A 12,156-nucleotide genomic window follows, 5' to 3' on the forward strand; every position below is an offset into this window, starting at 1 on the left:
TTAGTCCTGGGGGGCACATGGTGTGTGGGAATGGTTGCCACCTTGTCTTTGTCTGGAAAAACTTGTGGAGCTGGCAGCACTGGAACAGTTGCCATCTTGTCCTTGTCCCAGAGAACCACATGGACATGACCTACAGGGAGTGTCCACCACCTTGTCTTTGTCAGAGCTGCCACCTGGAACTCAGTTGAGATGGTGAACACCTCTTTGTGGGTAAAACATCTTCTCTTTTTGTATATTTTTGTTATTAATATTGTTGCTTTTTGCTTTCAGCAAATTATCTCAACCCACGGTCTCTGCTTTTCTCTCTCTCTTACCAGAAAGGGGTGGGGGAAAGGGGAGCAGCTAAGTTGGAGTTTAAGTTTAGGAGTGGCTTATTTGGAGTTTAATTTTCTGGGTGGTGTTAAACCACCATGGACCAGTTCCCTATTTAAAGGCAGAAAAGATCTAGGAGTGTATCTGTATCTTCTCTGTTTCTGAGCCACAGGGAGGTGTGCATTGACGCAATCTCCTGTGCCTGTCCTGTAGTTGACAAAGAGACTTGACTCAATGGTAGTGGAAGCTTATAAATTGACTGTTCATATTTACTTTCCCTTCTCCTCCAAAACTCGGGGCTTTACGGGCAGGACAAATGCAAGCTGGGTTATCCCAGCTTCAAGGGCTGTCCCCTTCCACAGGTTTAACCTATGCTGCTGTCCTGGTTCCAGCCAGGGCAGGGTTATTTTTTTGCAATAGCCATGAGGGGGCATGACCAGAACCCTAATGTTATTTGATACCACCTTACTTCACTGGGGGGTTGGGGTGGGGAGAGGGACTCTTTTTGGGGTAAAAGGAGTTCCTTCAAGGAGGGGTCCACGGTGAGCATTTCTGTATGTGCATCCCCCTCTCTTTTGTACACTTATTTTATTAATATTGTTGCTATTAGTATTCATTTTCTTATCTCATTGCTGGTTCCTGGAAATTGTTCTTAGGCTGTGATCTTTTACCTTTTGTGCTTTCAACTCCCAACTCCATTCCAGGAGTGGGAAGGCAGAAGGGAGGGAGAGCAGGAGAGTGGCAGTGTGGTTTGAGAGACTGAACTGAGAAGTACTGTTCATAAACCAGGACAGCAGCTTTAACAATCTGCATATGAAATACGTGAGGCTGTGAAGCATGACTGGATTTGCCCTTAGTTTTGATTTTGTCAGGGATCTGCCAATTAGGATTTTTTCCAACATAATGAAGTTGGCTGTTGGTGAGATGTAATCTTCTATTGGTCCCTGAGGCTTGGCAAAATAGAAACACAAATAAATGAATGAAATATGCTGTACAGTCTATTTGGATTTTCACTTGATGTTTATTTCTGTAAGTGCTTATTTTTTCATACATCTGCTTTCAGTTGTGCCTGATTATGTCAAGTATTTTCTCATATCTGTCAGCTTGGACTTTTTTATTCCTCTTCATGAACCTGAAATGCAATTGAGATAGTATTCAACTGTTAAAAATAGAAGTGTGGAGGGGTTTTAGTGTAAGTTCACAAATAAGTGACCAAAGCTTCACTAATGCTTCTTGTTCCCTGGTATTAGTAGTTTGTATCTGAAATAGACTAGCAGCAATCTAGCCAACATTTGCCATCTTATTCCAGCTAACAGTGCAGGTATTCTGTCCTCATTCTAGATTATATAGATCCTTTTGAAGGCAGAGGACTTCTACAACCCTTTCTCAATAGATGGTGGTGCTCTGAATGACAGTCCCCAGAGTATCCAGGAAATGGGTACTGGTAGCAGTAGACAAGGTATTTCTAATACTACAGGATCAAAGTGATCTCTAAAGTGTCCTTCTCTCCCCAGAGGAGAAGTCATGATTTTTGGGACAGCAGTCTCCACCTAAATGTGTTTCCTGCCAGCTTCTGCTGTCACTGCCACAAAACCCTTCTTGTGGAGCTGCCACTTCTGCATGTACCACTGAGCTCATCTTTTGGCAGTGCAACACCCTGCTACATTTCCAGAGCTGCAATCAGTGTTAGCAAATAGCATCTGACCAGTAAAATCAAGGGCAGAGTGAAACAAAAAAAATGTAGAAACCCAAGAATTTATCCTAGTCTACACTACTTTCAGAGATGTAACAGATACAGAACATCCACTACTGTGTGTTAAACACATCTACCCCATGCCGTATGACCATACCTTTTTCATTCCAATATCTCTTGACTTGCTCCTCAGCTTATTAACTTGAGATTCAGCTATTTCAGCCCTTTCTTCAGCATCATCCAGATCATGTTGCTGTTTTCTGTACTTTGAGAGGTACAGATTGGCTTGAGCTTCCTGGTGAGAAAAAAGAATGTAGCTGATTTCCTCCTGTCCACATGAAACAAAGCTTTTAATTTCAAGTGGGATGGAAAGTGCTCAGCATGAGTAGGTAACAGCTGTATGGGCACCACTTGCCTCCTGCAGAACTGAGATTGTTGTTGTTTTACAGAGCTGATATTTCTAACGGCATTTTCCACGTTAAGTGAACTGAGAGGCTCTCAACATGTCTTCTGAGGGGCTAGGAGGAAAAAAACTCCTTCCTATTCTTTCCTTTCCTCCCCTTCTCTTGCAAATTGTACTGCAGTCTTAGGATAAAATGGAGTACTTTTTCTTAAATATAGTCAAACACATATGCTATATATTTTAATTTATATATAATATAAATACAGTTTTATAAGGAGGGCTTACGCAGATATGAAAATAAATATTTATGGACACAAAATGTGTATTTGTACTAGAAGTTTCTATGGATAAAACATTGTGGGTTTAGAACAGTGCATCTCTCAAAGGTAAAAAGGCCCAAATCGTTACTTACAGCTTCCTCTGCTTGGTGCTTGTAACTCTTCACTTTTAACTGTAGCTTGTCAATCAGATCCTGCATCCTGGCAAGGTTCTTCTTATCTTCTTCTGACTGTATCAAAACCATTAATTGAGTTGATAGAGTAAAAAGGCTTAAAGCATCTCCCACAATCCAATAATTATGGATGCCATACATATTTTAGAAACTTACAGCTCAAGGCACAAGTTAGCCATGTTCTGTGTACACATGAGAAAAATTTCTATGTCATCACTGAAGATGTGTGGAGGGTGAAGACTGAGAGTACCCTTCTCATGTATAGATGTGTAAATATAAATGTATATAAATAAAGATATATATGTGCACACACTTTCAGAGGTGTGCAGATACAGGCAGAGTTCCTTGCTCAGGGGTGAGGAGCACGCTTGTCATTATAAAGCGTGTCATTATATATTGAAGCAGATATGGCTGAGCCTAGAACTATGTAATTTGCATAATTTGAAGTTTGATTCGCAGGCATTCCTGGTAAAAAAAGCCTAGTTTTAAGCTGTCACACTCCATAAGCAAAGGGACCAGCTAATTCTGCCCGCACACTGTATTCAAATAAAACAACCTTCCGTTTCTACATACAAAATTCAAAGTAAAACAACAGGTAGGAGGCTAAATAATCTCCTAAGGCAGATGGATGGATTTATCTCCTTAATGCTGTTCAAAGCAAAAGGATAAGTGCTCCATGCTGCAGGCCTTTTTTGAAGGGCAAGCAGCATGAGCAGCTGTTAGCAAACCTGCAGGAGGCTCAAGACTAGACCCTGCTGCTCAAAAACAGAGCCCTGGGACTCAGCAACCCTACACTGAGCAGGGCATTAGAGTCACCTGAGTCCTTCTGGCTCCTTTTAGCAACAGCAGCACAGCTGAGAGAGAGAGAGCTGGGCTCTTTCTTCCCCTGCATTGTAAATAGTCATTGGAGCCTGTTCCATATTAATACTATGCTAAAACTGTCCAAATCCCAGCAACAGAGGCTTTCTAACATTAGTTACATCAAATCAGGCAAGAGGATGATGATCACTGGCACAGATTGCCCAGAGAAGCTGCGGATGCTGTATCCCTTGAAGTGTTCAAGGCCAGGTTGGATGGGGCTCTGAGCAGCCTAGTCTAGTGGAAGGTGTCCCTGCCCATGGCAGGGGTGTTGGAATGAGATGATCTCCAAGGTCCTTTCCAACCCAAAGCATTCTGTGATGGAAGCCCTAGGGAGATGTTCCTCCTGTGCCTAAAGCTTCCTGCAATCAGAAAGCTCTGACTAAGGCCACTCTTCATCCATAACTGAGGCTGTTCATGACATTTCTTGACAGTGACCTGGTGGTTACTGCATACCTGGTAAGTCAGCTCCTTTATGCGTCTCTCAAACTTGCGGGCTCCCTTTTGGGCATCCGAATTGCGACGGAGTTCAGTCTCAAGTTCATTCTCCAGCTCACGAACCTGCAAAAAAGGAACACCATTATGCTATATATATGTAAAGCAGCAGATAATTTGGTTCATAGTTCAAGAAACACTGACTTGCTAGGTATCTCCATAGAGTCAAATTTCAGGAAGAGATCAAAATGTCACCTTTCCATTCTTTTTTCACAGAAGTATTCCAGCTGCACCATCAGTCATAAGTGCAGACATGTGCAAAGGCCAAAAACGTTTAAGAAAGTAAGCATTGGGAGAGGCTTTTGCTGATTTTAGGTGCTGGGGCTTTTAATTCTTTTTTAATCAAGGGCTTTATTCATCTGCTGGTCAGTAACTGGATACTGAAGGGGAAGCATGCCTCCAAGAACTTCTCACCTGCATTTTTGAAACAGAGGAAAGTGTCCATACTACCCCTTCTTGGCCTCTGTGAACTTATCAGGCAGCACTGGGCTACCGATCAGGTGCCAATTCTGTAAGCAGAAGGCAGTGGTCTGAAGTTGGATCACAAACTTACCCTGGATTCCAGTTTTTGGATCTGCTTCTTGCCACCTTTCAGAGCTATTTGTTCTGCTTCATCCAGTCGTTTCTGGAGGTCTTTAATGGTTTGCTCCATATTCTTCTTCATTCTCTCTAAATGAGCACTAGTATCCTGCTCCTTTTTGAGCTCTTCAGCCATCATTGCTGCCTGAAAAACAGACACATTTTACGGGAAGTCCCATATGCTTTTGGATTATGTTTCGGAATAAATGGTGGAAGATCAGTCCTGAACTATCCCTTATCTGGATAATTCACTGTAGCCAAAGGTCCACAGAATTCCTTCTGTGTGCATATCTCACCCAGACAGAGAAAATAGAAGGACAGAAAAACCTTGGAGGCCTTTTTTTCCCCCTCTCTGTTCTAATGCTTTTATTTCAGATTCCACCTCTCCTTTTTTCTTTATTTTTTTATACCTGTCCTATACCACTAGGGTTCTCATTTACAGTGCCTACAAGTAAGCCTGTGACATTTGCTACACTACAGTGTCCTTAGATGCTGGTATGAAAAGAAGTGAACAAGGAGCCAGCCTACTTACATCTGTGATTGCTTTCTTGGCTTTTTCTTCTGCATTCCGGCACTCCTGGAGTGATTCTTCCACTTCATTCTGCATCTGGGAAATGTCACCCTCCAGCTTCTTCTTTTGATTGATCAGGCTTGTGTTCTTTTATTAAGTTTTCCCCAAATGAATAGTGGAAAAGGAGGAAAAGTGATGATCAGAGACAATTCCTTTAAATACCATAGCACACCAAGGCTTCCTGATTTTTGCCACTTCTGGATTATTCAGAGCAATATTTGGGAATGGAGATCCAGGTATGTGGTGAGGGCTGCCTTGACTAGCATAGGTAGCTTCAGACTGAAGAAATATTAAAAATACTCTCAAAGCTGTAAATATTCAGATTTTGATTCAGATGAAGTAATAAGAAGTAGGCCAAAACAGAATAAATGAAGCTGTTCATTTTGGTAAATTAATGATCCTTAATTAGCCAGTGAGGTGATTAAAATGACATTACCAATGGACTGTAGAAAATACTGCAAAACATTGCCAACCTGTAGCACATTTTCATTTCTTTGTGATTATTATTTGGTGAAGAGGAGGTTTGGGTTTTAGTAAAAATGCTGCCATGTCAGGACAAGCCCCTCCATGGCACCCTAGAAATAGTGTCCACCTGGACAACACCCCAAGGCTGATCTCAATGGAGACCTGCAGGCACAGAGAGCACTTTGCTGCAGGTGAGTCCTGTGGTCCTACATCATCTCCCTATCATGAGAGCCCAGCCCTGTGGCTTACACTGCTGACTAACACCACAAAAGCAGTGCCTGCATTGTTCTCCAGAGAAATGCCTCACTGTCAAGGACATGGCTTAACTAAAGCAGGAAACTGATTTTACAGCAGGGAAGAATGAAAGAAATCAAATTCATTCTTTTTATTTTCCATTGGTGTTTTTTCTGGAAGCTGTTTAAAGCAGTTGGATGAATCATCAGTCCCAGCTAACTTGGAGTCAGCTGGAACATCTCCAGAGTAACTCCTCTGCCCCATTTTCCCTCTGGAGGGATGCCAGCGTGTGTCTGACTTGTGATGGCCATGGATCAACAGTGTCAGTGATCAACAGAGAGGGCTCAGGTTAACCAGTGAGGGAGAGGGCACAGAAAAAGCCAACCTGACTGTGAAGCAGGTTCACACGTTCAGTGGCTTCTAGCAGTTCGTGCTCTGCCAGCTTTCTTGCCCGTTCAGTCTGGTCCAGCAAAGCCCTCAGCTCATCCAGCTCTGACTGGAGAAGATTGTTCCTTCTGTCAGACACTGCCAGCTGCTCCTTCAGATCTTCATTCATGTGTCCTGCGTCATCCAGCTGCACCTGAAGCTCCTAAAATAAAGCAGCACAACTCCATTTCAAGCCTCTGTCCTTATATCACAGAAATCCAGATTGCAGTGGCTACCTGGGACCAATCTCAAGAATTTCAGTGCCTTTTATTATACTTTTATTTCCAAACTGTAAGCTGAATAGCTTTTGTGGTATGTGGTGCAATGGAGGAAAAAAAATCTGTGTGCTCAAATCTCTCAGGGCTGGTAGGTCTGGGAGAGGAGACAACAGAAGAGGTGCCTTGGCAAGAAACACTTCTTTTTTTTTTTTTAAGCTATTACAAATGTTGACGCAAACAACAAAGCTGAATATACACACACTCCCTGTACTCCAGACAATCCACTTGCTCTTCACTTCTTTTAAAAGCCTTGCAAGCTCAAAAGAAAATCACAGGTTTTCAGTTCCTCGTGCTGTAGCTTGCTGCCCCTGCAAGAGGCTGCAGCCAGCAAGGGTTTTATGACTGCATCTCGTCCAGCTTGTATGCAAGTCTGAGAAGAAATCCACATTTCAGTATTCTCTTATGCCAGACATGATCACCAAGGCTTTCCCTTTACATTGTTGGGAGTAGCTTTCCTCTTACCATTACCACTGCTGGTTTGGCCTGTGCTAAGAAAACCCAGCCTGCAAGTACCACCGGGTTCTTGGGGGGCACCAGTACCTTTATTTGTGTCTGCAAACCACGTGCTGACTTGGTTGCTTCTGCAGCATGCCTGTTAGCGTGGCTGAGCTGGATTTCCATCTCATTGAGGTCCCCTTCCATCTTCTTCTTAAGCCGGATGGCCTCATTTCTGCTGCGGGCTTCAGAATCCAGGGTGGACTGCAGTGAATCTATGGCACGTTGCTGGTTTCTCCTGGGAAGGACATGAAAGATGGATGGAATGATTTTCCTCTCTGTGCAGAGACATAGAAGTACTTGCAGCAGAAGTGTCTCCCTTCCAGAAATAGTGTATTTCTGGCTGACATAGGTAGCACACATACATAGCACACAGTTTCCAGTGCCTCACTGAACTGCCTGGTGTACTTCACACCCCCAGCTAACTCCTGGTCTGTAAGCACCTCTAGCAACCTTCTTCTGTGTTTCCTTTGGGAGTATTGGAGCAAGGTGTGCTCTCAGAGCTCTTGTAAACACAAGCAAGTATGGATTTGAACCCCACAAGAAGCATTTCCAGCCTAACAGTCACTAAATAAAGTATTTACTGAAGAATATCCTGGAATGATTTACATCTCAGCCTTTTGCTGAAGGCATTAGTGGAGGGGTTTTATCAAATTGAAGGTAGGTTGCTACGTTCTAAGCTCTAGGTGCTCTTTATAGTAAATGGCATGTGTAAGCTAGAATTCATTATGTCTTAAAATAGATGTTGAAAAAACTTTTCTTGTGCTAATTATAAACGGAATGATTCATCAATACAAATCTGTGTTACGGACATCTAAATTTAGAAGTGATTAAACCCACCCAGTTGACAGCCTGTCCCTCTGGGAAAGGCAGCTTAATGTCAATTTAAAGAAAAAAACAGCTACAAACAACCAAACAATTTTCTTGATTCTGTAACAGAGAAGTCCTACAATGAAAGTTTTGCTCTCTTACAACCAAAAAGTAACTCAAAGCCCAGAATATGGCACACATGGAAACATTTATTTCACTGCTGGCCAATTTCAGCTGAAAGTGTAGGAGTTCTGGGAAATCACTAAGTCAACAAGAAAAAACCTGAGGGCTTTATTGCTTCAGCAAGATACTGAACTGTGCCCTAGACTCCCAGAAAACAGCACAGAGAGTCTGCTGAGCACTCATTGTGAAGCTGAAACAGAAAGCACTGATTAGCACAGCTTGTCCTGAGATCTCTACAATCCAGACATCTCAGGACACCAGAAGGTGAAAAGGCCAAAATATTCTTAGTTTTGAAGCAGTTAAAATATCAATCCCTCTGGGTATGCTGGCCACAGTGGGTCTTGGACTAATGTCATGATTCTCAAATTAATAACATTACAACACTGACTAATTCAAGGCCAAAGTTTTTTGAATAATTACACAGGCACATAGGCTAACATGACCTCCTCTTAAGGGTATAACTCTTCAGACTTGCTTTTCTGCTGGCTGGCAGGGGAGAGACAAAAGACACCATCCTCCTGTCACCGAATTGCTTTCCATTTCTTCCCTATTTATCCATCTTACCTGCGAGTTCCTCTCCTGTTCCATTCACACTTTCTGCACGTCTGCAATTCTCACTGCTTACCCAAATGGTGTACACATAACAGCAAGCTCCTCACATCCTCCCACACTCAGTGTAGCTGTAATTGCATAAATTAACTAAATGCCTTCAGATAACATAGGTTTGAGCACCACTGAGACAAGTACTGCTGATTTTGCCGGGGGGCCACTTGGGAGGCAGCCATCCCACACAGGATTAGGAGATGGCAGCTCTCTAGACCTACTTGCCTCCATACTGTCAACATATAGAGTTAGTGGCCCTGGTCTGCTGTGAATTGATTATGCCAGAGAGTTTTTTTTACAGCTGCAGTTTGTTATTCATGATGGGTTTAATTGTACACTGTCAGAGACTGATGTGACAGGAATATTTGAACTGAGCAAGGGAAATGTGGTAAATAGTCAGAGCTGGCTCGGTTTCTGGTACAGACAGTACCTGCCTATGCTGGCATAACTACCTGCGCTGCATTTAACTGGCTTGGGTCTTGAGAATAGTTCCAGGCTTTTCAGACTTTTCACTTAAGAAGCATGCTACCTCCTGCACAGTACCTTATATTGTCCATTTCTTCCTCCTTTTCTGTCAGCTTCCTTTCAAACTCTGCTTTAACCTGAGAAAGTTCAAGCTGAAAACGAAGTGTCTTACTTTCTTCATGCTCCAAAGCTCCCTGAAATAGAAAACACCAAGAGCTTGCAAACCAGGAATTGATTTTTTTTCCCAAACTACAAACAGCTGCACAAACATGATCCCTTCACACTTCTCTTCCTGTTTCCTCCTTCCGTCTCTCTCTCTAGGCAAGGACACAAGCAGCTTACATTTACAACGCATTTACTTGCCTTCTAATGCAACCTGACAGCTGGAAAACCTAGCAGCAAGCTCCTCAGAGGACAAATTTTCAAATAGTCAACAGCTCACAAAAAACATCCAAACAACACACCAACACCTTCAGTCCTGCCTGCATGGTTTTGACATCAACAGATGTTCCCTGCTCCACACCTCTGTACAGACACCCTCCAGAAATTCACAGGCATGTAAGGGACAGGGATAAGCTAAAACAAGATTGTTGTTGGGAGTGTGAAGGGGTCCACACATCCATCCCACTCACAAAAATCTCTCCAAATCACAAAGTGTTAGAAACTTCCCAATTACATAATCTTATTAGGCAAGATGACTTCAAGGAAAGAAATAATAGACATCAGCTCTGTATGACAAAATGCAAAAACTCTCTGTCTTTTCTTTCCAATTAATATGAAGTCTGTGAAACAGGGGTGATTTGTGCCTATGTCTTTATTTCTACATTTTTCTCATATATAGAAGTGAAGAACTAAGCAGACAACAGCCCATAAAGAAATAACAAGGCCTCTGACTTTCACGTCTTGCATAAGCCAGGCTCAGTGTCATTCTGTCCCCCTGCTGCTCTCACTGAACAGGAGCAAAAGCACAGAACTGAACATCATATTTTGGGAGGTGTTCTCTGAAGGGTGGAACTGCACAAGCTTAGCTATGCTTCCACCAATGAGGAAACAGAATGAGGATTGAGAAAACAAAGCTGCACAAAATCCCTGCTGATCTCCAGCCAACATGCAGCAGGTCAGTTAACTACATGCATCATGACCAGGAGCCACAACAGGAGCAGCATTAATAGGAGGAATTCATAGGAACAGCACATGGAAAATCTTTGTCATCAGCAGTGACTGCCAGAGGCCCAAATTCACAAGAAAGGGAGAAAATCTGCATTAACCCATTTCTTTCACATTTAGGGTAAGATACATAATCACTTTACTTTTGTTAGTTCCTACTACCACTGGGTTTTAGAAAGCCATCCCACACAGTCCGGGAAAGTAAACTGTGCCCCTTAGATCCCTGAAGGACTAATGTACTCTTCCTAGTAAGGGAAGTTTTTTGACAGGGTACATAATCATTCTCAGCGTCTCAGAGCTGTGGAAGGAAGACATGCTCTTTCCTCTGCTCTGATTATGATACCTATTTGTCTGGCTGTGAAATTCCTGCAATATATAAAGCATCCTAGAACAGACAAAAGAAATGGCACAGCATTGAAATTATTAACAGATTCCTGTCACTGGGTGACCTTTGGTTTAGCAGATATTATTTAGATGCATTTCAAAGTAAACACAGCCTTCACTAAAAATCCCTTGCTATTTGCTGGGATGCTTCTGCCAGCACCATGCACACCCCTTCTTAGCCTTGTAATGCACCTCACTTCTGATAAAATCTGTCTGCTGAGCTCTTGAAGTGAATAACAAGGATTTCCAGTTAGTTTGTTCTGTAGTGGTTTGTTTATGGAGATTGGGATGAGGCAACCCTCTTGGGTATGTGCCTACTTGGCACTGTAGAAATTAAAGCAGTGAGGCCAAATGTCTTTAGTGAATTCCTACAAGACTATTTTCATTTGTCTTCTGAGACTGCTGCATTTTCTAAAGCAGGCTGCAGTATCCAACACAATATCTGAGACCTTATAAAAGAGATAGTCATCAGGAGGCTTGTTTTCTCATTCTCATAAGCAGGAAATGGTGAATTTGCTGCTGGAAACTAGATGGTAGAAATATCTGATAAAAGAGTGTAAGACCACAATTTTCAACATTTCTGTTTTCTGAAAGACTGAAATGTTCTACATCAAAGTGATCAAGGACTGAATTTTGAGGCAGTGGGCAGAAGATTTCTGAGCTTCCGGAAAATGAAAAGCAACACAAACACCAAACCTATCAAGCAGAGGAGGGAAACAAGGCTAGTAGTGCAGGGTCTAGAAAATGTGTCTTTTAAAGAACAGCTGAGGGACTTGGGTTTTTTAGTCACAGGAGAAGATTCAGGGGGCACCTCATCACTCTCTACAACTCCCTGGAAGGAGGTTGTAGTGAGGTGGGAGTTGGTCTCTTCTGCCTACAGCAAGAGGACTAGAGGAAATGGCATAAAGCTGAGATAGGGGAGATGCAGATTTGATATTAAAGAAAAAAAAAGTCACTGTATTCCACTGTTTGGGCCTTGGAATAGGCTGTGCAAGGAGGTGGCATAGTCCCCATACCTTGAGGCATAAAGGAACAAGTGGCTCTGGTGCTGGGCAATGTGGTTTAGTGGTTTAGGGGTTTCAGGGGTAGTGTGGGGTGGATGGTTGGACTGGATGATCTCAAAGATCTCTTCCAACCTAGATGATTCCACTATTCTAACAAAAACCCAAAGGCTGCAAGGCACCTCCTTGCACAAGTCCTCCACTGATGATCATAGGGCTGACATCTTCAAAAGTCACTAGTCAGTCTTGAAGACACTGGCTAGCAAGGCTGGAGGAGCTGGGT

General features: G+C 42.7%; 1 protein-coding gene across 1 annotated transcript in view; it reads right to left on the minus strand.

Annotated features, from left to right (window-relative positions):
- Positions 1-1,313: 1,313 nt before the first annotated feature.
- The window catches only part of MYH15 (myosin heavy chain 15), a 45,666-nt gene continuing 34,823 nt past the window's right edge, over positions 1,314-12,156 (minus strand). Inside the window, exons 35-43 of the mRNA XM_088051384.1 lie at positions 9,400-9,515; positions 7,306-7,498; positions 6,447-6,650; positions 5,324-5,449; positions 4,766-4,936; positions 4,174-4,278; positions 2,821-2,916; positions 2,163-2,300; positions 1,314-1,444 (exon numbers count right to left, since the gene is read on the minus strand). Coding sequence (XP_087907510.1) covers positions 1,427-1,444; positions 2,163-2,300; positions 2,821-2,916; positions 4,174-4,278; positions 4,766-4,936; positions 5,324-5,449; positions 6,447-6,650; positions 7,306-7,498; positions 9,400-9,515 — 1,167 coding nt within the window. The 3' untranslated portion in view covers positions 1,314-1,426. The remainder of the gene's footprint in view (positions 1,445-2,162; positions 2,301-2,820; positions 2,917-4,173; positions 4,279-4,765; positions 4,937-5,323; positions 5,450-6,446; positions 6,651-7,305; positions 7,499-9,399; positions 9,516-12,156) is intronic.

Source organism: Pseudopodoces humilis, chromosome 2 (assembly GCF_049639895.1).
Source record: "Pseudopodoces humilis isolate 2021_Gansu_Grassland_sample_001 chromosome 2, ASM4963989v1, whole genome shotgun sequence".
Classification (NCBI taxonomy): domain Eukaryota; kingdom Metazoa; phylum Chordata; class Aves; order Passeriformes; family Paridae; genus Pseudopodoces; species Pseudopodoces humilis.